The 26,972-nt window shown below is 42.7% G+C and overlaps 1 protein-coding gene across 1 annotated transcript in view; it reads right to left on the bottom strand.

The window, feature by feature from the left end:
* Nucleotides 1-2,351: 2,351 nt before the first annotated feature.
* Nucleotides 2,352-26,972, bottom strand: part of LOC139453759 (polypeptide N-acetylgalactosaminyltransferase 1-like) — a 47,019-nt gene continuing 22,398 nt past the window's right edge. The window contains exons 3-11 of the mRNA XM_071235227.1: nt 22,958-23,124; nt 13,614-13,791; nt 12,859-13,062; nt 10,892-11,009; nt 9,602-9,787; nt 9,062-9,196; nt 7,902-8,006; nt 6,027-6,161; nt 2,352-4,585 (exon numbers count right to left, since the gene is read on the bottom strand). Of these exons, the coding sequence (XP_071091328.1) occupies nt 4,397-4,585; nt 6,027-6,161; nt 7,902-8,006; nt 9,062-9,196; nt 9,602-9,787; nt 10,892-11,009; nt 12,859-13,062; nt 13,614-13,791; nt 22,958-23,124 (1,417 nt within the window). The 3' untranslated portion in view covers nt 2,352-4,396. The remainder of the gene's footprint in view (nt 4,586-6,026; nt 6,162-7,901; nt 8,007-9,061; nt 9,197-9,601; nt 9,788-10,891; nt 11,010-12,858; nt 13,063-13,613; nt 13,792-22,957; nt 23,125-26,972) is intronic.

Here is a 26,972-nt window from a genome sequence, read left to right as displayed (position 1 = left end):
ATATGTGGGATGAGATGGATCGGCGCCTTCGACGTCAACCACGTATTCCACAGACACTCCAGGAACTTCAAAACATGCTCCAGCAGATATGGACAGATATCCCACCGGACTGGTCCATTCCATGAGACGAAGATGCGTTGCTTGCATCGCAACCAGAGGTGGACACACGCTGTTGATTTGTAAATTGACATTTTGGCATGTTCATGTGTGTTATGAAATCACGGATTTTCTAAAGTCAGTATGGCAAATTAAACCATTTGAACACTTACATGAGTCTTTTATCTGTTGCATACCGAAATTGTTTCAGATTTGGTAAAAAACATAACTTCGCATTAAATCTTATTCAATGTCACGGGACATTTTGTTGTTCAGTATACTTTAAAATTCCATTCCTTTTCGTCACTGTGATAGTGTTCGATTATCTACGTTTTTACTCGTTGTTATATTAGTAAGTGTCTTATTTTCGTATGTACATATTTCAATATCATATATTTCCTTTTTTTTGTATTTTAGTGCTAATCAATGGTTAACTGTGCAATATGAATTTGAAGTCAAAACTGATTTTTTTTCTTATCTCTTATTTGACCTAGTATGTCTTAAAATTCTCGATATTTTGCTTGTTGTGCAGTTTTAGATGTATTTCTGCCTGTTTATAATTAGAGGGAGACAGTGATACACGGGATTTCGGGGGTACATTTAGAGGGTATTCGTTACTCAGCAGTGTGATACACGGGATTTCGGGGGTACATTTAGAGGGTATTCGTTACTCAGCAGTGTGGTACGCGGGTGTTTCGGGGGTACATTTAGAGGGTATTCGTTACTCAGCAGTGTGGTACGCGGGTGTTTCGGGGGTACATTTAGAGGGTATTCGTTACTCAGCAGTGTGGTACGCGGGTGTTTCGGGGGTACATTTAGAGAGTATTCGTTACTCAGCAGTGTGGTACGCGGGTGTTTCGGGGGTACATTTAGAGGGTATTCGTTACTCAGCAGTGTGGTACGCGGGTGTTTCGGGGGTACATTTAGAGGGTATTCGTTACTCAGCAGTGTGGTACGCGGGTGTTTCGGGGGTACATTTAGAGGGTATTCGTTACTCAGCAGTGTGGTACGCGGGTGTTTCGGGGGTACATTTAGAGGGTATTCGTTACTCAGCAGTGTGGTACGCGGGTGTTTCGGGGGTACATTTAGAGGGTATTCGTTACTCAGCAGTGTGGTACGCGGGTGTTTCGGGGGTACATTTAGAGGGTATTCGTTACTCAGCAGTGTGGTACGCGGGTGTTTCGGGGGTACATTTAGAGGGTATTCGTTACTCAGCAGCGTGGTACGCGGGTGTTTCGGGGGTACATTTAGAGGGTATTCGTTACTCAGCAGTGAGGTACGCGGGATTTCGGGGGTACATTTAGAGAGTATTCGGGACTCAACAGTGTGGTACGCTGGACTTGGGGAGGGAATATTTAGAAGGTATTACGGACTCAGAGTGAGTGAGTGAGTTAAGATTTAAAGTCATATCGACAGTATTTCAGCCATATCGTGACGATACGGACTCAGAAGAGTGGTACGTGGGGTTTCGGGGGTATATTTAGATGGTATTTGAGACTCAGCAGTGTGTTCTTTCTCATTTTGTTCGAAAAGTGTCTCTATTCTCCCAGCAGAGCAGTGAATGGTGACGTGACTGCCTCACAGGCCTCACAGGAGAGTACTTTCAGCTGTGCATCTGGCGCTTTATAAAGATACACATAATTTAAGGACCCCAAGGATCGTGATAACTCTCAGTTTTACTCGACCCTCAGCTGCAGTGGGGGATAAAGAAAACCCTATCAGCACCAGTTTCATTTGCTGCCACTAACAATATCAACGTATAATATGCTGCCCCATAACAGTATAGTGATAAATAGCATTAGTGGCGTTATAACTGTTGTAAATATATTTGTAAAATTTTGTATTAATTGTTAGTAGCAGCAAATGATTGAACTAGTCGTAAATACAATATCAAGCAATGTCGTGGTCGGCAGAAGGTTTCGCACTGTCAGAGTTATCTGCCCTATTGATTCAGGTATTCCCAAGGAGAACAATTCCAGAGTTGTCTGCCCGTGTTCATCATTATTGATTCGGGTATTCCCAAGGAGAACAATTCCAGAGTGATCTATGGCATCAGAGTTGTCTGCCCGTGTTCATCCATATTGATTCAGGTATTCCCAAGTAGCTATATGGCACCCTTTGTGTACAAACTGTTCAGGTAACATTTATTTGATGGTTCAGAGTACGACAATAAAACAACAAGTTATTAATCTTTGTTTTATTTTCAGTCATGATCATATGTTAAAACAACAAAAACGAAAAAAACACATGTAAAGTATTGTATAATTATAAACATGTAAACCGATGTATATCTGATAAATCTATATATCTTAATTCTATAATCAAATGACCGTAAAACATTGTGATAAAAATACACAGTAGCCTTGCACAACTGTTCTGTGATTGCAGCCAAGATCGCTGAATTACTGAGCAGGTCAGGTTTGTTTGCAAATATCTGTACCAGTGTACATTCAGCGAAAATTAAGACTACACTAAGTGCCAAGTAACCTGTAAGGGGAATGTGAAATGTCTTAAAAAGTAAAACTCCCAAAACAATAAAAGGAATGTAGAAGGATCTGACGGCACATGCAGTTGAGTATCGTTAATTCCCTACACCACCCACCCAACTCCATCCACCCCCGATTTCGTAACGCGATTTTGATTGGACTTGGTATAGACTCGTTAGTCCAGCCAAAATGTAAGCCCGAAATTCCAGCCAAGGAATTCTGTCGGCAAGGACAGAAACTGGACCTTTATAGTCAGTAAACTCTTTTGCCTCGATAAGATACCTATATATGTAAAACCTGGTTACAAAGAAACATACCCCACATATCAAAATTATACATATACACCTGACCCGTGATTACTGAACCCATTCCCTCCTTGTTTACGCAGTCGTCCATTGAAGCTTCAACAACACCAAAACCAGAAATATTGTTGTTAACACGAATTAAGCAAAATATCGGAGGGGAGTTGTTTTCAGGGGACTTGCCAGTCAGCAATACTATATCTATATCACGGCAACCTGTAGTCAGCAATATTACAGCTGTATCAAGGAGACCCATAGTAAGCAATATTCCAGGTATATCACGGCAATCTTTTGTCAGCAATATATCATCTTTATCGAGGTAACCTGTAGTCAGCAATATTCCAGCTATATCACGACAACCTATAGTCAGCAATATTCCAGCTATATCACGACAACCTATGGTCAGCTATATTCCAGCTATATCACGGCAACCTATAGTCAGCAATATTCCAGATATATCACGACAATCTATGGTCAGCTATATTTCAGCTATATAACGGCAACCTGTAGTCAGCAATATTCCAGCTATATCACGGCATCCTATGGTCAGCAATATTCTAGCGGCTGTATGGCCACAACAGAAACAGACTGGAATTGGGACTTGAATGGCGATGTACTGGCCTGCCTGATGTGTACCCGACATGGCGTCAGAGAGGGACTGGTATAGCCATTGTACTGAATGTGCAACAAAACTAGACAGGCACAAGGGCTGTTTGGCGTTCAATGCATTTGCTCATGGCAAACTGATTGGAGCTCAGTGATATCCGAAAACGGATCACAAGCATGTTAGGATGAAATGCTAGCAGTGATGCTTCATGGCCATGGTAAATATTTCATGAAGTTTAGTGTCGGAATCATCTGCCCAGGTGCTCGTTGTAGAAACACGATACATTGACTTCCAGGTGTCTCTTAGTTTAGAATCCATGGGTAGTAAAGCACTTCGTGTATAGCACCATGACATTCGCCATGACATTCACATGACCTGATCATGAACCACGTGATCTAGTCACATGATATGTTTGATGCGACGTATTCACGGAGGTTTCTTTCTGAAAAGTTCGAGTAATTAACTGTGATCATCTTCAACCCAGGTGAACAAAAATGTTTACCCCACATAATGTAATGAGCAGTTCCCACATAAATGTCTCACGTCCAGGTACACGGCTATGCTCTGAGGCCGCACACTCGCGGCACAGCCAAATGATTTCTGATGTGTATATACACGGCGATGATATCTAACAATGGCGTCCCCCGACCCGCAGTCCTCGGTGCGCCTGTGGAATATTTGACGCCATTATATAGGGACTGTGTCGAAAAACGTAGCCCCTGGTGTGACTGTCCAACCCATGATCCCGACTTCCGTCCGCTACTGTACTGCTAGACGTGAGACTGGAGCACTTGGCCACGTCCGTGCGCGCCATGCTCGCCCCAGCACAACGTACAACACCTAGCGCTGCCCACACGTCTCCACTGGCTTTTGCATGGCCTGACACAACTGAGTATTATTTTCTCTCACAATTTAACCTCTTTGTTAAGAGTGATGTTGGCTGCCACTCTCGCCCGGTCTTTGAAAGAGGGGTCATGCTGTGAAAACCTCCACTTCTGACCCTTATTGTTGTGGTCACATTTCTGAAGGGTCAGCCTCGGACCAGTCATCACCTCCAGACAGAGTCCAGTCTTCTCATGCTTCAACATCCCGTCCTGCAACAGGAACACAGGCATGCAGACAGAACAGTGAACACAGACACAACAGGGAACACAGGCATGCAGACAGAACAGTGAACACAGACACAACAGGGAACACAGGCATGCAGACAGAATAGTGAACACAGACACAACAGGGAACACAGGCATGCAGACAGAATAGTGAACACAGACACAACAGGGAATACAGGCATGCAGACAGAATAGTGAACACAGACACAACAGGGAACACAGGCATGCAGACAGAATAGTAAACACAGACACAACAGGGAACACAGGCATGCAGACAGAACAGTGAACACAGACGCAACAGTGAACGCAGAAATACAAACACAACAGTGAACATAGACACACATACACAACAGGGAACACAGACATATGGACAACACTGTTTGGAATAAATGAATGAATGTTGTTTCAAGTCGCAGTTTGACATTCCATCTTTGTCTTCTGCCTGTAACTAATCCAGTCTCAACCAGGCAGACCAGTGGCATGCGCAATCAGTACATGCATGGGACTGACAGACGGACTGACAGACAGACAGACAGATTACACAACATGGGACATTCCCGAGGGAGTTATGAGAGACTGTGTAAAGGATGATATACAACCTATATACAAATACTGTTATAACATCACCGATTACACACGTTTCTCCGTCGTGGCAGTTTAAAACATGTTCAAAAAGATTTTTTGCAGATTTTCGCTGGACATTGAAAAGCACATAGCTGTCCAACTTTGTATGATTTGGAATAGCCATTTTAGTAGGATTTTACGAAAATCATGAAGTACTAGAAGCCCGGCACTATATATATGACAGCAGCAAGTAAATATAAACGAGTCTGGACCAGAAAACAAAATTTGTACAACGTCCCACGCCATCGATATTTATCTGACGGGAAAGAAGTCACCGAGACTGACCTCCCAATCCATTCAGACCAATCCTAAACCGGAAGCCCCACAAGGAGCCACCGGCACTAGTCGCCATGACAATACCCAGAGTCGGTTATCCTTACAAGCCTATTATGACATATCAATAGCCTTGCTCCAAGGCTGTACTGAATGAAAAGTCCATGGACATATAGTAGTTCTATCCTCCTAATAGGCAATTCTAGATGTGTGGACAGTCTAAGGACTCCAATCTCTTATAACAACTTGTTCTTATTATTTACAAATCTATGATGTAAACTAATAATTATTGCCTTAGAGACTTGTGCAAGTCTACAATATAAAGGCTAAACCAACTTGTTACTCTCCGCTGCCGAGACTGGGCCGCGCACAGCAAAATACAACCTCTGCTGTTTTGACCTCGGTGAACCCTTCTGCTCAGTTTCAGATACTCGTCCTCACTTAATCCTGCACTTAATTCTATATGAATTTCTTTTCCCAGTCAGCACACTGCTGTCGACTGCTGTCGGTGTGTTGTATGGGGTCTCACCAGTATGTAGTCCCACGTCTCCCTGGGGCCCTCGATACAGTCCTGCAGGAACGGCACCACGTCCATCTCCTCCGTCAGCACGACGACACACTGCAGGGTGGTCCGCAGCTGTCGCCCGTGCGTCCACGAGAAACCCTGCAACAACGTCAACGTCAGCCACAACCCACTTGACAACTAGTTCATACCCCCGAGACGAGGGAGGTAACTAACTCCAAAAGTCCAGTTTTCACCATTGCCGAACTAGGCTGGAATTTCTGGGCTCGATCGAGGCGCCACCAGTGACCATTACGAGTTATGTCCCTTACAAGTTCAGATCCATTGACAAATCAGATTCCACCTCTCATATTACTTGCATTTCACTCAAATAAAATGGCGTCGCACATCTGATCGAGATCTCTCAAGATCTATGTTGTAATAAAGCGATTCTTACTTTGCGAAGTGCATCAAATCATGTAAGCACCTTGATTAAAAAACATGGCAACATCTGGAAAATATCAGTTGGCGCCAAGTTGTCGGAACACATGCTTTGCAAATCCTGCAATGAACCGGATGCCGATTTTGATTGGACTATGCATAGACTCGTTAGTCCAGCCAACTCAATAATTCCAGCCTAGTTCGGCAAGGGTGGAAACTGGACTTTCATAGTCAGCTAACTCCCTTGCCTCAGGAAGACGCAATTGTTAAACCATGTCTCCATTGTCTTTGTTCTAACAAAATAAATTGTTAGTTAAACACCACTTGGGAATGACGGAATGAGCGGAAGGCTCGAGGAACGAACCGCACGCGCATCGCGCATGTCGACTCACACAGTGTTCTCACAGTTAAACATAGAGTTCCTGAAATTTTTTTGAAAAAAACTTTAACTAAACAATGTTTTTTAAGCATTTTTGGTGATATAAATGTTGGACATGGTTTAAATAGGTTTGATCACACGGACCATGGTGTCTAATCGTTGACTAGACTTAAAACAACTTTCACAACTCTTTCAACCTGTCATGTGGCACGTCTCGTGGAAACTCGCGACACCTCCGATTTCACATAAGACGTGGCGTGTAACGTCGGTGGCCGAATGTTGTTTCGTCCGCTTGAAATACTTTATCGCACTTGCGAGACGTTTGCATTTTATCACATACTGACTAACAAGCGATGTGGTAACGTTCTTTGCGATGACAGTTATTTTCCTACATTGAAATCAGCTAAATAAGTGCTCTCGTGTCGACAAACCTGAACAGCCAACACGCCCAACAACATTAGCTGTAAAGATACATTTGCCGGCGTGAGGAAGCACTTCGTGGCACGCATATTTGTTCCCAATTAAGGCAAAAGTTGTTGTGGAATATCTCGACTGGTCTGTGTGACAATAACAACACAAACAAGTCAGTGTCTACTCACATTGCAATCGTGCCAAGTTTAATTGGTTAAGTTTTGCAATACAACGCTCCTCGTCTCAAATACACCTGTATCAACAAGCCTGAATGACACTGTATACACCAGCTATAAAAAAAACGAGTTTTTTTTACACTAATCAACAACCAAAGTGCAAAAGTACAGCAGGCTGTCAGGACCACTTTGTTATCAAGGGAGACTACTCTGAGTGCCCTAATGCTTCCTTTTTCACATCAAGTTGCGAGACACGAACCAAGTATGGAGGGTTGTGATGTGACCGACAGTCATACTCAACAGGAACGGATAGTCACACGTGGTTGAGTGTGCATCACCATGTCTGTGTGCCTTAATGCCTTTATACAACAATGACGCGACCAATCTCATTACAATCCGATTTTAAGGCTTAACAAAGATCGCGCATCTCCAGTCATCTGTCAGATGGGACAACAAGTACACTTCCGGGACACGCCCATTAATGCCTTGACTCACCTGCGCCGGGAGGCTGTTTGTACAGGGTTTGATGGTGAGCGGGTTGGGCGCTTGGAACAAGTACTCGTCATTGTCCAGGCACATCCTCAGGTCGGGGTTCTCGATCTGTACAATAAACCGATTTATTAGCGTTGCTCCAAAAGTACTGACAGATGACATATATTAAAGTGGGTTGGACACACCGTCTAGCTGTCTTCAGCGGGGTCTCCGTTTTAATCAGATTCGACTGTTTCTGACGGGTCAAACGAGGAGATCAGGGTCTGGCCGGAGTTGACAGCTAGAGCTGGTATTGAGACAAGTTGCCTAGCGCGTAGTTTGTGTCACACATGTGTAATTCACACAGATAATACACACATATGATAGGATATTTCTCCATACGTTTAAGCATGACCCCCATATATCAACGCCCCAGCCTACCTCACCCACAGCGTCTACACTGACCTCCCCGACCCTCATCCCCAGGCCCGATCCCACGACCCCTATAACCAGTCCCCAATCCCCAACCCCAATCCCCAGTCCCGACCCCAATCACCAGTCCCGATCTCTCGACCCTCATCACCGGGCCCGACCCCTATCACCAGGCCCGATCCCACGACCCCTATCACCAGTCCCCAATCCCCAATCCCAATCCCCAGTCCCGACCCCAATCACCAGTCCCGATCTCTCGACCCTCATCACCGGGCCCGACCCCTATCACCAGGCCCGATCCCACGACCCCTATCACCAGTCCCCAATCCCCAATCCCAATCCCCAGTCCCGACCCCAATCACCAGTCCCGATCTCTCGACCCTCATCACCAGGCCCGACCCCCATCACCAGGCCCGATCCCACGACCCCTTTCACCAGTCCCCAATCCCCAACCCCAATCTCCAGGCCCGACCCCCCGACCCCAATCACCAGGCCCGACCCCCATCACCAGGGCCGACCCCAATGACCAGTCCCGACCCCAATCACCAGTCCCGATCTCTCGACCCCCATCACCAGGCCCGAACCCCCGAACCCCCGACCCCCATCACCAGGCCCGATCCCCCGACCCTCATCACCAGGCCTGAACCCCCGACCCCCATCACCAGGGTCGACACCAATCACCAGTCCCAATCTTCCGACCCCAATCATCAGTCCCGACCCCCCGACCCCAATCACCCCCAGCAAATACTCACCCCTCCCCAGGCGAAAACGTCCTCCCCGTAAGCAAACAGCTCCGGCCATACGTTGTCGAGGAACCATCCAAAATCTCGACACTTGAGCCTCTGTCGTAGTTTAACGCGCTCGCTCAAATCCCCGGCGTCAAGGTTCTGTCAACAAAGCACATTCATGTATAGTTGGGGTTGCAGGAAGACTACCAAAACAACACATTTTTAGAATCTCAGCAGACAATAGTATTAACCAACATTTTTAAGAAGTTTTCTTCAAACAGTTATTTTCAGGTGTAAAGTATATCTAAGACGGGATACACTCATGCCAAATATTTCGTCGCCCATGTTATTTTGTCAAAAATAAAAAAAAAAACATTGTGCGTGAGCGGCAAGAGGAATATGCAATGCATTTCTACATGAAGATGATTATCGTCTCAGTTTGAACTGTGCATTCGACGCCGCTTTACTGTCTTACACTGGGAACTATACACTTGTCTCCGTAGAGCGGTGTGGGTGTGTGGGTGTGTGGGGGTGGGTGCTCTGGTCTCCTAAACCATTCCTTACCTTCATGGCGGGGAAGTATTCGTACACGTATTTCTTGTAGTCGCCCATCCACACCTCCACTGCTCGCTTGTAGTTGTGCATCTCCGTCTGGTAGCGCCCTGCGGGGAAGGAGTAGGGCTGGGACCGGGCGATGTGGCCGATCTTGGAACAGGGACTGTGAAGCAGCTGCCCCCCACAAAGCCATACCTGTGAGAGAGGGAGGGGCATGAACAGGTGTGTCTGTGTGGACAATCCTGGATTCCTGGTATCAGGCTCAGGTTATCTGAACGTGGACTTCCCTCACCTCAGTGTGCCCCTATCCTCAATACACGGTCGATAGATGCATCTTAGAAGAACGCTTACATCGTAGTACAATCCTAACATGCAAGTAGAACCCTTACATAAAGGTAGAACCCATACATCTTAGTAGGGCCTTCCATCTTAGTAGGACCATTACATCCTAGTAGAACCCCTTACATCCCAGTAGGACCCCTTACATCCCAGTAGGACCCCTTATATCTTGGTATGACCCTTACATCTTAGTAGAATATGTACATCTTAGTAGGACCCTTACATCTTAGTAGAATCTTTCCATCTCAGTAGGACCCTTACATCTCAGTAGGACCCTTACATCTCAGCAGGACCCTTACAGGTCAGTAGGACCCTTACATCTTAGTAGGACCCTTACATCTTAGTAGGACCTTTAACACATTAGTAGAACCCTTTCATCTTAGTACATCCCTTACATCTTTGAAGGACCCTTTACATCTCATCTCACCCTCATAGCCAGTTCAGTCCGACCAATTGCCCTATCCTGCCTTTCTCACCCTCATAGCCAGTTCAGTCCGTCAAATTCCATACCCTGCCTTTCTCACGGCCAAAGACAGTTTAGTCCGTCCAATAGCCCTATCTTGCCTTTCTCACGCCCAAAGACAGTTCAGTCCGTCCAATTGCCCTATCCTGCCTTTCTCACCCTTATAGCCAGTTCAGTCCGTCCAATTCCCTATCCTGCCTCTCTCATCCTCAAAGACAGTTCAGTCCGTCCGTTTGCCCTATCCTGCATCTCTCACCCCAAAGCCAGTTCAGTCCGTCCAATTGCCCTATCCTGCCCCTCTCACCCCTAAGACAGTTCAGTCCGTCCAATTGCCCAATCCTGCCTTTCTCACCCTCAAAGCCAGTTCAGTCCGTCCAATTGCCCTATCCTGCCTTTCTCACCCCTAAGACAGTTCAGTCCGTCCAATTGCCCTATCCTGCCTTTCTCACCCCTAAGACAGTTCAGTCCGTCCAATTGCCGCACCCTGTCTCACTCACCCTCCATGCCAGTTCGATGTTCTCTCCGCCCCAGATTTCCATGCCGCTGTCGTATGTTCCGATCTCACGGAAGTAGTCGGCATCGACAGCAAACGCCGGCCCCACCATCACAACACCTCTGCAGCACACAAAGCGCAAATCAAGGAAAGGCATATTTAGATAATGTGTTTGGTTAAAACATGTATGTCCCCCTGCGCTACAATGTATCTATCCTTCATTTTTCAGTTATTGCCATTGTTTATTTTTTCCAAATGAGATCAAACTCGATTTTATTGATACTGCAGCAATGGCATGTGATCTTTGTGTACAAAGGTGACACAGGTCGCAGACATTTACCACTTCGGTGAAACTCACAAGCAGTGCTGACAGACCATGTGGTTCAGTCATTAATCAAATCTACAACCAGCGCAACCTTCCCCAGTGTTCGCAAAGGATCAAGTTGAGCGTATATATACTGAACCGCAAAAGGTCACCCAAGTAACATTGCATGAAATGTTGTCATTTTAATATCTGGGTCATTTTTGTCAAAGTTTCTAAAATTTAACATTACCTTGTCCGGTAAAATGAAATTTGATGATAAAAAAGAAAGCAGATGACAATCGCCCAAACGCATCACGGCAACGGCCATGGTAACCCGATGCACGTGAGTACCGTGCAAATTGAAATGCACATGCGTTCCCCCATTTCTTGCACTATAAAAGTCCATCCAGATCGGATAACATTCATTCGTTATTGAATTGCTACCACATGCCAAGATTGACAAAAATCAGCGACACCAAGCCCTTGGTTGATTGCAAGCTGGACAAACCGCCAGGCAAGTAGCCAATGCATTTCAAGTCAACGTACAGGCTCCAGCAACGGTACCAGACCACCAACACTACAGAGGACCGACAAAGTAGTGGAAGACCAAGGGTCACTACCCGACATCAGGATCGTCAGATTGTGCGAAAGCATCTTCAAGATCGCTTTGTTACTGCTGCGGAAACTGCTCGACAGACCATGGGGACACACCAGCGACACATTAGTGCGGACACCGTGCGTCGACGATTGACGAGCAGACACCTCCACTGGCTCAGGCCACACCGAGGACCCATTCTAACACCACGTCATCGCCGGGACCGACTTCAGTGGGCAACACAGGGCCAACATTGGCGCCACCAGCAATGGAAAAGAGTCCTCTTCTCAGACGAGAGCCGTAACTGTATCTCAACAACAGATGGCAGAGAGTCTTGAGACGCCGTGGGGAACGTTACTCGGATGCTTGTATTGTTGAGAGAGACTCGTGGGGTGGTCCGTGTACCATGGTATGGGGTGGAATTGGTCTTGCACAGAGGGTCGGCCCGGTGGTCTTCCAGAACATCGGTCCAGTGAGAGGCAATGGTGTCACATTGATCGGTACATTGATCAAGTCTTGAGACCACACGCCATACCTCATTTGGCACGTCGTCGCAACCACGAGATTCAGCATGATAACGCCCATGCCCACACTGCGAGATCAACAAGAGACTTCCGGCAGCAGAATGGCCTGCCCTCAGTCCTGATTTAAATCCCATTGAGCACCTGTGGTAGGAGATTCAAAGACGACTCATTGACGTCCGACCAAGGCCGACAACTGCAGCTGAACTGCGTCAGGCGTTCCTCAGAGTGTGGGCTCAAGTGCCTATGGCCTTCATCAACCGCCTCATCCATTCCGTGTGTCGACGTTGCACGGCAGTCATCTATGCAAATGGCGGACACACAAGCATGGATACTGACTTGTAATGCCATTTTCTCAGAGACTAGTTTTGTGTTTCACTTTAAGAACATTTGACACTTTCATTACAACCTTGATGATCAGTTTTGCCAAGTTTTATCTTTTTAATATGTCTCAAAGTATGTTTACGGTGTTTGGTCAAATAAGGTTTCTCATATATCTGTCCATGGTGACGTTTCTTTTGCGGTTCAGTGTATATGTCTGCAGAACCCACGGTAGAGATTCTGTCTCTGACTTGGGCTCCTGCTGGTTCTTGCGGAAATAGGTTTCAAAGAAGACGAGTCGCCAGTCGAAGCCGTATCTCGTCTTGTAGCCGGGCTCGAAGTCGTACTGTAGGGTATCTGCCTTGATGTAGTCAAGGTGCCCCATAGCGACCGTGGACCGATTCCTCTTGATCTCCACCAGGAGGGGCTGGAGCCTGTGGAGGAAGAAGTCATCACACCTTGGTTAGTACGAGTGCTTGTTTGTTGTATAACACTGCTATCAGCAATGTACCAGCTGTATGACGGCGGTCTGTAAATAATCGAGCCTGGACCAGACAATCCAGTGGTTTCAGCATCAGCATCGATCCAGGAAACTGGGATACGATGACATGCATTAACCAAGTCAGCAAGCCTGACCACCCGATCCCGTTAGTCGCCTTTTACGACAAGCATAGCAAAATTGGTTGCTGAAGACCTTTTCTAACCGGGTCTTCACTGGTTCAGTAGTAAGAGTCAGTAAGTTGGGTTTTAAGACCGCTTTAAATTTATCAATAAGAAGCAGTTGGGACACAGCACGTGCGTAGAGACACGTGTGGCTGGTTCACTTGAGCCGTGACATATATACCTCACATCTTTACATGGAAGTCATGGCCCAAACAGATCGCAGTCGGCTATATGACAGCTAAATCACGACAGCAGTGTGGAGTCAGTGTTGCGCAGTCTATAAGTGAGTGAATGTTTAGAAGGGTTACTGAGAGTGTCGTACCAGTCGACGTTCACCTCCATGTGGCTGTCGAAGAAGGATACAACCTCCCCCGTGACGTACTTGAATCCTTCGAGCCGCGCCTTGATCAGACCGACTCTCTTGGGAAGGCGGATCAGCTTGACGCCTCGCTTCTCCAGGTGAATCTTGATGTATTTGTCCAGTTCCTCCTTCAGTTCAGCTGCAACAGCACGTGGTAATTGATATCGAGACACATTAACCCACAACAAGCCTCGAGGACCAATATGTTTGTTTGTTTGTTGTTTAACGCCGCACTCAGAAATCTTCCAGCTATATGACGGCGGTCTGTAAATAATCGAGAATGGACCAGGCAATCCAGTGGTTTCAGCATCAGCATCGATCCATGTAATTGGGATACGATGACATGCAACAATCAAGTCAACGAGCCTGACCATCCGATCCCGTTAGTTACGACAAGCATCGTCGCCTTGTACGACAAGCATGCTTGAACACCTCTTCTAACCCCCAACGCGTTGTCGTTCGTAGCTTGAGAAAGCAACACTTCCGTAACATACAGATGACATAGTCCAGGTGCGTGGAGAATAAACAAACGCCTCGGTCACAAGTGGTCAGATTGACTAAACGATAAATTATGAATTATTGTTATTCACACAAATCCTGTAACTCGCCTCGAGACATCATCCGTCATGCGTTACCCATGTCGACAAACACTCCATAATGTAGGTGCTTGTCCGTGGCGAGACTCTACTAGTCGAGGGGATTGAAGGGACATTTCAAGGCTCTTTATTATGTTTCATTCCCCGTTAAATACACAAACGATGTAAACACCTCGCTGCGGCATTCTCGTTGTACAGAAAAAAAACGCGCCCTTAATAAAATACCCTGCCAACAAATTTGTGAGTTGTCGCAAAACCCGTGAGTCAGTCAACAAGAGGCGGCATAGTACGAATTTATTTCAACGACAACTGAGTTTGCAGTACCCTGCGATCAATGAATGCCTGTTTGAGTTTAACCATGCCCCGCCGCAAGCAACTCTGCTCGGACGTTTTTCTACTTTATCTTGAAAACAACATGCATGCAAAAAACAGCTTCCTGGTTGTGTGCTTTTTGAATAGAATCTTGAAAACAATTAGTGGCATGTTGTGCAGAATAATTCATACCGATGTCCTGTATAATGTTCTGCAGAGTAATATCGTTGTCTTGAATAATGTTGTGCAGAGGTATTCATTTCAATGTCTTGTATAATGTTGTGCAGAGTAATTCACATGGTTGTCCTGTATAATGTTGTGCAGAGTAATTCACATGGATGTCCTGTTTAATGTTGTGTAGAGTAATTCACATGGATGTCCTGTATAATGTTATGCAGAGTAATTCACATGGATGTCCTGTATAATGTTGTGCAGAGTAATTCACATGGATGACCTGTATGATGTTGTGCAGAGTAATTCACATGGATGTCCTGTATAATGTTGTGCAGAGTAAAGTAATTCACATGGATGTCCTGTATAATGTTGTGCAGAGTAAAGTAATTCACATGGATGACCTGTATAATGTTGTGCAGAGTAATTCATATCGATGTCCTCTTTAATGTTCTGCAGAGTAATTCATATCGATGTCCTCTTTAATGTTCTGCAAAATGCAAACGGTGATATATACGTCGGTCCAACATTTATCAACTGATTTATAATGATCTAACGCCTTGTACAAATATAACAAGTAGATTTACGAGATGTCAAGTATCCCACGTTGTGTACTGTATTTGTCTAGAGTGTGGTGCCACCTGGTGTTAAGCTAGTGAACTAAAACTTACTTCTATACTATGTTCATGTCTTCCAAGACGCAAGCATTGTTGAACTGGTTAAATCATTTGACATTCGCTGACAGTTCGACTCAATGTGGTAGCATGTATCAGACGTTTCACGTTTCAGAGCAGGGGGGGGTAGGGGAGGGGACTAAATGCAGTCTAGTAAAGTATCGATGGAACATTAATAACTATTGACCCGTTTAGACAACATACCCTTCTCTTAAACCGAATTCTACCATATCAATATCTGAGAACACAGCCGTGTTTTTGTCACGAGCAACGCTCCACACTCGGCGCTATTTGTCCTAGTTTGACTAATATATGTCAACATAATGTTTTCGCAATCGAAATAGCAGGTCGCGGGAACGGGTTTATCACGCATTTAACACTGACTGTAGATTAAATCTTTGAAAGGCATTTATAAGTGATAGACATAAGGAAGAGAACTTATGGATGTCTACTTCTTTCGGAGCATATGCTTACTCCTTCATCGGGTGAATGATGGAGTAAGCATATACACCGAGACGTTGCATTCCTCAAAATGAAAAAAGGCTGGATTCTCTTCCTTATTATAATAGAATAATGTATTTTTTAGTTCTGACATCCACCCCTAGAGCTCTACACCAAGACACTCGCTGGTGACGACTTCAGACGGTGACAGAGAAAGATTCTCATCTTTACCAGCGATGACAACATGAGACTTCTGTGACAGGACTGGTAAGACTACCTAGTAGCCAGTCCTGTAGTTTGAGGGAAATTTATTTCAAGTTTGCAAAAATAATAGCTTAAACAAATAAAGTCCCTCCGAACTTAAGTTATTTATTGCTTTGATCTTTGTCGGCTTCCATTTGCCCCTTGCTATATCCATTCTTCACCGATCAGTGCTAATTACCCCCGGCCTCCCGTTTGTCCATTGTCCATTGTCCATTGTCCATTGTCTATTACTAATCTATGGTAAGTACTGGCGTCCATACTATCAGCGCTAATTATTGTAAAGTGTTGGCTGCTATTGTCTATTGCTAATCACGTATCAGCGCCATTCATCTGCTGGCTTTTTAGTTTCTACCCTTTGTTATTTTCCATCTTTTGTTATCTTATTAATTATGTTGTCCTTACATGTATAGATTTATAATTATGCTCTCTGCCTCATGGCATTAATTCACCTGATGAAGGAGTAAGTATATACTCCGAAACGTTGTGTTCCTCATGATAAAGAAGTTGACATCCATAAATCCCCTTCCTTTTGTGTATCACTTCTAAATGCCTTTCAAAGACCTATTTATTTATTGTATTTATATTTGGTACCTTGACCTTGTCGTTATCGCTAATACAAAGTCCGACATAAAACGAGAAGGCTTATACACGTTCTCTAATCTGGGGCTATTGTCAAATATCAGCAGCTACAGTCAGTGAGCGATCTGCACGACACTGGTTGTGAAGGGTTCTCTCACACGCTTATTATACATGATACTTATTTCTGAGGTCAGGAAATTCTCGTTATGTTCAGCAAACAATTTAGCCGCGAGTCAGCCTTCTGAACAGTGGTACTAACTTGATGCAGAAATTCTGCATTAGAGTTATGCTTTTGTGTCAGGTATATAGTCTCCCTGGTTCATAACGCCCCCGACATCGCCCCGCTATACCACGACTGTGTCCTTACCTCCTTGCTGCCATACCGCTGCCATACTATTGTCATACCACTGTAAAAATCTGTTATATTCCCGGGTGGAATAGGTCTTAAGCAACTCATGCTTGCCGTAAAAGGCGACTATGCTTGTCGTAAGAGTCGACAAACGGGATCGGGTGGTCAGGCTCGCTGACTTGGTTGATGCATGTCATCGAACCCAATTGCATGGATCGATGCTCATGATACCAATCATTGGATTGTCTGGTCCAGTCTCGATTATTTACAGACCGCTGGTATATAGCTGTTAATGTCTGTTACACCACTGTTACACCACTGTTAAAATCTGTCATATTTCTATTATACCACTGCTATTATCTGTCATATTCCTGTTATACCACTGCTATTATCTGTCATATTCCTGTTATACCACTGCTATTATCTGTCATATTCCTGTTATACCACTGTTATTATCTGTTGTATTCCTGTTATAACACTGTAATAATTTGTTGTATTCCTGTTATAACACTGTAATAATCTGTTGTATTCCTGTTATACAACTGCAGTAATCTATTATATTCCTGTTATACCACTGCAGTAATCTATTTATTCCTGTTATACCACTGTAATAATCCATTGTATTCCTGTTATACCACTGTAATAATCTGTTGTATTCCTGTTATACCACTGTAATAATCCATTGTATTCCTGTTATAACACTGTAATAATCTGTTGTATTCCTGTTATACCACTGTAATAATCCATTGTATTCCTGTTATAACACTGTAATAATTTGTTGTATTCCTGTTATAACACTGTAATAATCTGTTATATTCCTGTTATACCACTGCAGTAATCTATTTATTCCTGTTATACCACTGTAATAATCCATTGTATTCCTGTTATACCACTGTAATAATCTGTTGTATTCCTGTTATACCACTGTAATAATCCATTGTATTCCTGTTATAACACTGTAATGATCTGTTGTATTCCTGTTATAACACTGTAATAATCTGTTGTATTCCTGTTATACCACTGCAGTAATCTATTATATTCCTGTTATACCACTGCAGTAATCTATTGTATTCCTGTTATACCACTGTAATAATCTATTTATTCCTGTTATACCACTGTAATAATCCATTGTATTCCTGTTATACCACTGCAGTAATATATTTATTCCTGTTATACCACTGTAATAATCCATTGTATTCCTGTTATACCACTGCAGTAATCTATTATATTCCTGTTATACCACTGTAATAATCTATTATATTCCTGTTATTTCACTGTTATTATATGTCATATTCCTGTTATACCACTGTAATAATCTGTTGTATTCCTGTTATACCACTGTAATAATCTGTTGTATTCCTGTTATACCACTGTAATAATCTGTTGTATTCCTGTTAAAACACTGTAATAATCTGTTGTATTCCTGTTATAACACTGTAATAATCTGTGGTATTCCTGTTATACCACTGTTATAATCAATTATATTCCTGTTATACCACTGTAATAATCTATTATATTCCTATTTTACCCCGGTTATATACTGTTACACTCTCATTGTATCCTTGTAATATAGTGTTACACTCTCATTGTATCCTTGTAATATACTGTTACACTCTCATTGTATCCTTGTAATATACTGTTACACTCTCATTGTATCCTTGTAATATACTGTTACACTCTCATTGTACCCTTGTAATATACTGTTACACTCTCATTGTATCCTTGTAATATACTGTTACACTCTCATTGTACCCTTGTAATATACTGTTACACTCTCTTTGTACCCTTGTAATATACTGTTACACTCTCGTTGTATCCTTGTAATATACTGTTACACTCTCATTGTACCCTTGTAAAATACTGTTACACTCTCGTTGTATCCTTGTAATACACTGTTTTACGACTGTAATATTATTAGTTATGGTGCCTTATACGGTGTCATATTAAGTTAGCAGTAAAATATTTTCTGCTAACCTAATATAACACGGTATACGGCAATTAAAGACACCATAACGAATTTATTATGCTGAAAAGTTTATTCTTTTTGATTCCTACATCGCACATGTCATGTCATAATGAAAACTCGACACTTACAACCGGTATAAACGACAGGACCAGCACATATGTTACCGATACAACATAAACGTTAACAATGGAATATATAATGCACTAAATGTGAACGTTTAAACAAGTATTAAAGCTAAAATGGATGGAATTATTATAAAAATGCCCCATTTTATCAGAAATGTGCGGGCTATTGTAACTTGATGGCAGTCCGCTTTTCCCTAACGACGGGCTGCTATCTATACTATTACTATGTGACGTCATTGGCTGTTATATGGCGTTGCTATTTTTTACTCTGTGATCTCCGTTGTAAGCGTGTAATAGTTTTTATCAATGAAGTCAAGAAAGTAAAATTCTTCAAAAATTAAAGTCTTTTCACATTACAATTAATGATATTAAGACACAAAACAGTGTCGAATGACGAAATTCTGTACCAGAATAGTCATGTGACATATGTGAGGCTGGTGTTGGAAAATCCAAAATGGCTGCTACTGACGGTATACGGTCTCATAGTAGGCCAGTGACAACCATCTTGGATTTTTACTGACGGTATACGGGCTCCTGCGGGTTCAGTATTTCTGCTCTCTGATTTCTCAATCTCACTTTAAGATCATATTATATCCCTGCTATACTCCTCTTATTTAAGAAATGAACGACGAGAGGGAGTTGTTTATCATACAATAAAATACTGCGGGGACAATCAACCATGAGGGGCGCAGGCCCGAGTGATTTATTCTCCTTGCAGTGTTTATTGAACGATAAACAACGACCACTAGTACTATACACAACAAATCAACATTATTTACAACATCTCTAAGGATGATAATAAGATTTCAAGCTTTAAAAATATTTATCCTTATTTAAATGGGGGTGAATCCCTGAATACAATCCCATCTAGACAATAACGGACAGGTCCATTTGATGTACAGGTGAGTAAGTGTTGTATTTCTTGAATATTCTGACCATTCTCGCGTCGACTATCTGTAACTTTTCTCCAAAATCAGATTGAAATATCTCGCCCACTTTTGGATGCGATCGTTCGCCCATTGTGTTTATGTGTGTTACCAAGAAACACCTATGTGGATAACTCTATTCCCTCTCAAAATTAACGTCTTCCAATTTACGACGTCATCAAGCTGTGAGCGTATGTTCGAATATTTAGAAATGACGCCATAAAAGAACAACGTTTTATTGTGAAATAAACCACGCCTCGTTCTTCATTGTTCTTTGCGATTTACCGCGTAACTATGTGATAAATCGTAAAGAAAAAAGACGAAGTGTGGTTTATTTCATGATAAAGCAATGTTCCATAATGACGTCATTTTTGGAGATTCGAATATTCGCACGCAACTTCATGACGTCGTATATTGGACGACGTTATTTTTGAGACGGGAATGTCTAGTGAGTTGTTGCCCATAGGTGTAGCTGGGCAACATAGATAAACGGTATGGCCGAACGGTCGCACCCCAAAGCGGGAGACATAGGGCAATCGTCATTGGGAGAAGAGGTGCAGGTAATCGATGTGAGGATTGTAAGAATATGCTCCAAATACCCGCTTCAGCATAAAATGGGCTAGTGTGACATTGTCGAGATCGGATTCTATTGAGGGAATCATCATTATTAAAATACGGGTAGATATTTTTGAAGCGTCTAGTTGTACACTTCACCACCAGGCTGTACATAATGTTAACATTCCATATAAGACATATCATGTTATGAAGCCCGCCCTGAAGACGGGGAAAGGTAGAGGTTACTTTAATTTTATAACATGTATTTCGCCATTTTGGTTTATTGAAATTTAAAACCACGTAGTTACAGAAACGAAACATACAAAGTATGAGCATGAAATATTAATGCAATTTGTTTCCAGCATTAAGACACGCTACATCTTTATGTAGCTAATTCATGCATCTGACTATTTATCCATTAATTCAATATGCCCATGCCATTTCTTCCTCAAGGACTAATTTTTCGATTGACAAGGTCACTTCTTAGAAATGTATTGTTTTGTATAACGTGACACATCTGATACGAAATACTACTGCTTACCTTTAAGTCATTGTAACTCCGTATCCGTCATGTCGAGGCGTGAACTTGCTGTGGCTCACGACAATACAGTCTAGCATTTGTGCATGTGTAACTAAAATATTCCCACACAACTATGGATATTGATACCCAGGTTTCCACATAGATTCCTTTTCTTGGACATTGACTGATTAGCATCCAAAATATCCTCTGAAGATATATTTCAAATTTGGTAATAATATAGAAGAATGCCCTTTAAAACTCATGAAAATGTCCTGTGGTCAGTTTTCTCTTGCAAAATCACTGAATGCAGATATGTCTAGGTTTTCTCCCCTTTTACGAAATCGGAACCACAACAAATATAGTAACATGCTGAGTATATAATTACATTACTCCTAATATTCCTTCATGGTATTAATAATTTCGATTAATAGAACATACAAATAATGTCAGGCTTTATTAATAGAACAGAAGACACACCCTAACGCAGACAGACACATATGAGTTTCAAATGGTCGGCCCCTACAAACGATCACCTGGTGCAGCCTTCAGACGCCATTGTTCCGCAACAAAACCATAAAATACACAGGTAAAACAAACCATTCCGCCCACACTTGTCTAAACATTGATAAATCTATAGTGTGACGATTTTCCTTCAAGTAATATACATTTACTTTAAACTAAAAAGATTATGGCTTTTTTAATAAACTTATTAACGATTTATATATATTTGCCATTATGAATATTCACGATACTCCATAGGAAATATGTATGAGATGCAGTGTGTTACATTCACTTAACATCTTGTAGAAAGGGGATGCTTACTTGGCAAGTTGAACGCGAATTTCTATGTAACAATGCAGATTATCAAAAGCTTCATGGATATTATCATAATGGTATTTTAAATATGTATCAGTAACAGATACATGTACCTATATTGCAGCATTGAAATTTACTGTCTGAAAAGATGTTTAAGAGACATTCAAATCATAATTCAAGATTGAAACTGTGAACTTTCATGAAATTAATAATTGTTGTCTACTTCCAACACCTCAAAGAAAATACCAGTTGGTAAAACCATGTTGACGTATGACCTCACAACCGGTAACCTATTTGCACAGGATGTTAATTTTTGTGTAAAACATACCTCCCATTTTGTACGAATTATTTTGGCATATGGAACCCTTGTTATTATCTGCATTTACATTTTAATAACCAATGCTCCGTTTTTCCAAGTGCAAACACAATGTGATTATATGTTATTTGAACATGTGCATCTGTCATTATTGTTGGCAGTTTTGATGCTTTTTCCACATAAATATTTTTGTCCAAAAAATGCTGCCATGTCATACGATATACTTTTTTTAAAACAATACAGCTACCCTACGCAAAAGGAGCATCTGTACTGAGAAAGACCCGTTATAAATAGTACTTTGTATTTGTTTGTATACCAACCTTTGCATGCATTAAATCATAATTCCATACCTCCGTAACATCATAATTATGCAGCTGTGAGACATCACATATGGCGGGGGAGTGTAATGCTCTGCAATAACATTATCTTGTACTCGTGTAATATACGTTATACTCCCATTATATCCCTGCTACATTCCTGTTATACCCCTGTTATACCCCTGTTATACCCCTGTTATACCCCTGTTATACCCATGTTATATCCTGCTGTGCTCATGTAATTATTGTTTTGTTCTCTTATTATATCCGGCTATACCCCTACTATTTTTCTTGCTATACATCTGCTACTATTAGATTATGCTATATGTAGAGTGTATACCAGCCGTGTTGAACTGGTGTCCCGTCTCTGATACTCACCTAAGTCGCTCTCGTCGTCGACGAGGATGATCTCCTTCAGCAGGCGGCTGGGCGTCCTGTTGATGATGCTGTAGACGGTCCTCAGCAGGATAGAGGGCCACTCGTTGTGGAAGGGGATCACAATACTTGTCGTGGGGAGATCATCCGGGTATGTCATGCTCTGGCACCTGGGAAAACGACATCGGCATCGTAAAGGAAGGAAAACTAACCAGAGAGATAAGGTATATGTGAATAACTCCCTGTGTTCTGCGTCTACACCCCTCCATACAGTCCCCGAGCTGTCCACACTGCCTAAGGTTCCAGCCAGACCAGGCTTTAGATAGGGAGGTGGTCAGGAACTTACAACTGAAACAACTACTTGTGAACAGAGACATAGAAATAACCACAAGGCACATAAACATAAACATAAAGTGTCCAGATTTTCAAGATTTTCTGGATAAATATGATCTTTTAGGTCTGAAAGAAACCGAGATAGATACTGTAGATGAAATACTACTTGATAATTATAAACTTTTCACACATAGCAGATTCAAATTTCAAAGGAGATCTGGAGGATTAGGAATAGCAGTGGAAAATGAATATGCAGATCACATAACTGTGATTGAAAGTGAAATGGACTGTGTTTTGTGGGTAAAGTTGTCAGGATCTCCATTTGACTTGCCTCGTGATCTCGACCTGGGAGTTGTGTATGTGTTCCCTGGGTCACCCAAGTATTCATATGAAGATATAGTCCAGGACATTGGAAACAGTGTTGTGCACATGCTGTGTGGACGTGACCTGGTCATGCTGATTGGTGACGTTAAGGTCAGAACAAGACTTCCTAAACATTATTGCACATTTGACAACCACAATGAGCTTGATTTAGATGTTGATATGATGAGAGATGAACTTGGTCCTGAGTTAGTGCGAGATGATCTTTGTAAGAGAACATGGACACATCACAACCTGGCTGATATTTGTAAAAGATGTAATTTATTTATATGTTATAGACGAATTGGAAAAGATAGGACAGTGGGTCACCAATACCCGTATAATTGATTATGTCCTTTTTTCTGCTGAGTGTTTCCCTCTTATTACAAATTTGTTGGTCTCGGTATACAAGTCCCGTGTGATCATGTAACCAAGGGTAATGTTAACAATAGGCAACTGGGGGATGAACGGTAAACGAAAACCGAAGTTAAACAAAATTTTGATCAATGGTCGTGTTAATCATCTGTCTTCGTAGATAACATAGGCCGCCCCCGTGGTCTAGATGTAGAGCGTCCGCCTGGAGAGCGAAAGGGTCAGGGTCATGTAGCCAATGATCTTGCGCTCGCCCTTCGTGTACGTGAACATTTGGGACTTCTCCATACAAGGTTAACAATACTACTCGTAGTAAAACGCACAGGCGTGATCATAACCGTTGATTTGGCAATGACTGTAAGCAGACTCGGAGAAGGATTTTCAAGACAAAAAATATTTATACAAGGAATAAATGTAATTACATAGTATATGTTTAATATGAATTAATACTTTCGTAAACATAGACTGAAAATAAAATCCACTTAGAGAAAATTTGAAAACATCCCCAAAAGAGTATTGGGTGCTACTAAAAACAAACCCTGTGATAAACAAAATAGAAAGGTCCATTTTTAGCACATTCTACGATTAGTGTAAGAAGATTAACAGCAATAGTGAGGAGACGGACGGCCACTTGTTCCCCGATGAAGAAGACGTCCCAGATTTTAATGATGAGGTTTTGAATAGTGGCATTGCAGAGACAGAAATACTGACAGCCATTAAGAGATTAAACACGAGGAAGTCTTCTGGACTAGGCCACTTTACAACGAATATTTAATTTCTCCAGTTTCAAAATCATTACCTTTCTACATTGAATATTTTATGACGGCGGTCTGTAAATAATCGAGTCTGGAACAGACAATCCAGTGATTAAAATCATGAGCATCAATCCACGCAATTGGGATTGATGACATGCATCAACCAAGTCAGCGAGCATGACCACCCGATCCCGTTAGTCGCCTTTTACGACAAGCATAGTCGCCTTTTACGGCAAGCACGGGTTGCTGAAGACCTATTCTACCCCGGATCTTCACGGGCCACTATAACTGGGAGGTAGGGGGTAGATATGCGGAGAGAGAAAAACCACTATATAATCCTATTGTAGCCAATTAGATCAATTATTTTCCCATTAATTTAAAACGTTGAATGCTCTGTATAATTAAGATCAAACAAATAATGACGTCTATTAGGGCTGGTCCAGGTAAATCTCTTATGTTTTGACAAGCCATCTCTACCAGACTGTCTAACAAAGGGGGTGTCTCACAAATTGGGTATCTGACAAATGGGGTATCTGACAAATGGGGTATGCCTGCTGTAGTAGCACATCTCACTAACGCGTCAATCAACAGGACGGTGTAAGATACGAGCAAACGCGTAATTCCCTCAGCGCTCTGCTGCGAACTAGTCTGATTACCACTGGTTAAGAATGCGGTCTTCAAAGGCCAAGCAGGCGAGGGCTGGTTGCAGGAACAGCCATGTTTGCTTACACTGGACTTGAGAACAAACTGGCTCACATATCTCAGTTGGTGAGCATTGTGTAGAGACACTGTCCTACAATCAGTTTCGCAAAGCTCCTGTGGCTGATTTACCCCCAAACGGCCGAGCACGCTACATACATATCATGCTTTCATACATACAGCATACACGTTTCCATCGCACCCACATGTACCGATCTTAACACGTTTTGATAATTTTTCATGCCTATCCCCCTACGTGAAGAACGTAACTGGGGAAATATACCCCGTTGTCAGCCACTATACTGCAGCAACAGCGACACAGCATCGCGTATTGTATTAACCTTGATGTAAGCTCCGTCTGGAACACAACTGGTCATAGGGCAATATTTCAATCTTTGCTTGTTTTCAAATTGTTGGATAAAATGGTCGTACATCAACACCCATCTGCACCAAGTCATGCCAAGATAGCTTACCCCGCGTATCGCTTCAGTTGACACTAATGTCGCTTTTACTAACTGAATTTGGTTGACTCTTTCTATCCGCCCTATTAATTCTGATCGTAACGGTTGGGTTGAATCTAATCAACAAGATACACTTGTATAATGGTGATTGTCCACCTGTCAGACATCAGATCGAGAGAACGATGATAAAGAGAAAATGGTAGTGACATAATCGTTAAACGGTTATACAGCATAGACAGGGGAACGTAGAAATACACTGCGACTGAAAATTCTAAAGTAATACTATTATCACGGTGAAATATTTGCGTGCCCTGTACTACATTTCCTCGGCCGTTTTGATGCTGAATATGTTCAAGTGTAATTCTACCTCTATTTGAGTCAAGCCATCCCTCCCCACCCCCCCCACCCCACCCCCACCCCCCATCCTAAGTAATCTTAATAAGACCCACACTGAGGGTCATATGACTAGTCTGACACCGCGTCGTGGACATAGAGCACCGGGACCATGATACCTTATCACGCCATCAGTGATATATGCTACTTACAAGTGATAGATATTCTTTGCAGTGGATGGTTCGTTTCACTGCCAACGTGTACACTGTTTAGCGTGTTTAGTTTTGAATTGAACACCACCAGTTCATAGTAGAATAGACCCACATGGCAATTTAGCATAGACCCACACGGCGCCGTAGCATAGACCCACATGGTGCCGTAGCATAGACCCACATGGTGCCGTAGCATAGACCCACATGGTGCCGTAGCATAGACCTACACGCGCCGTAGCATATACCCACATGGTGCTGTAGCATAGACCCACACGAGCGCTGTTGCATCGACACACATGGCAATTTAGCATAGACCCAAACGCGCCGTAGCATAGACCCACATGGCACTGTAGCATAGACCCAAACAGCACTGTAGCATAGACCAACACGGCGCTGTAGCAGATACCCACATGGAACGGACCCGTGAAGATCAGGGATAGAATAGGTCTTCAGCAACCCATGCTTGTCATAAAATGTGACTATGCTTGTCGTA

Source organism: Haliotis cracherodii, unplaced genomic scaffold (assembly GCF_022045235.1).
Source record: "Haliotis cracherodii isolate W230 unplaced genomic scaffold, xgHalCrac1.p SCAF_1, whole genome shotgun sequence".
In the NCBI taxonomy this organism is placed as follows: domain Eukaryota; kingdom Metazoa; phylum Mollusca; class Gastropoda; order Lepetellida; family Haliotidae; genus Haliotis; species Haliotis cracherodii.
Note: the sequence above shows the minus strand (reverse complement) of the source record. Positions and strands in the feature narration are given on the sequence as shown.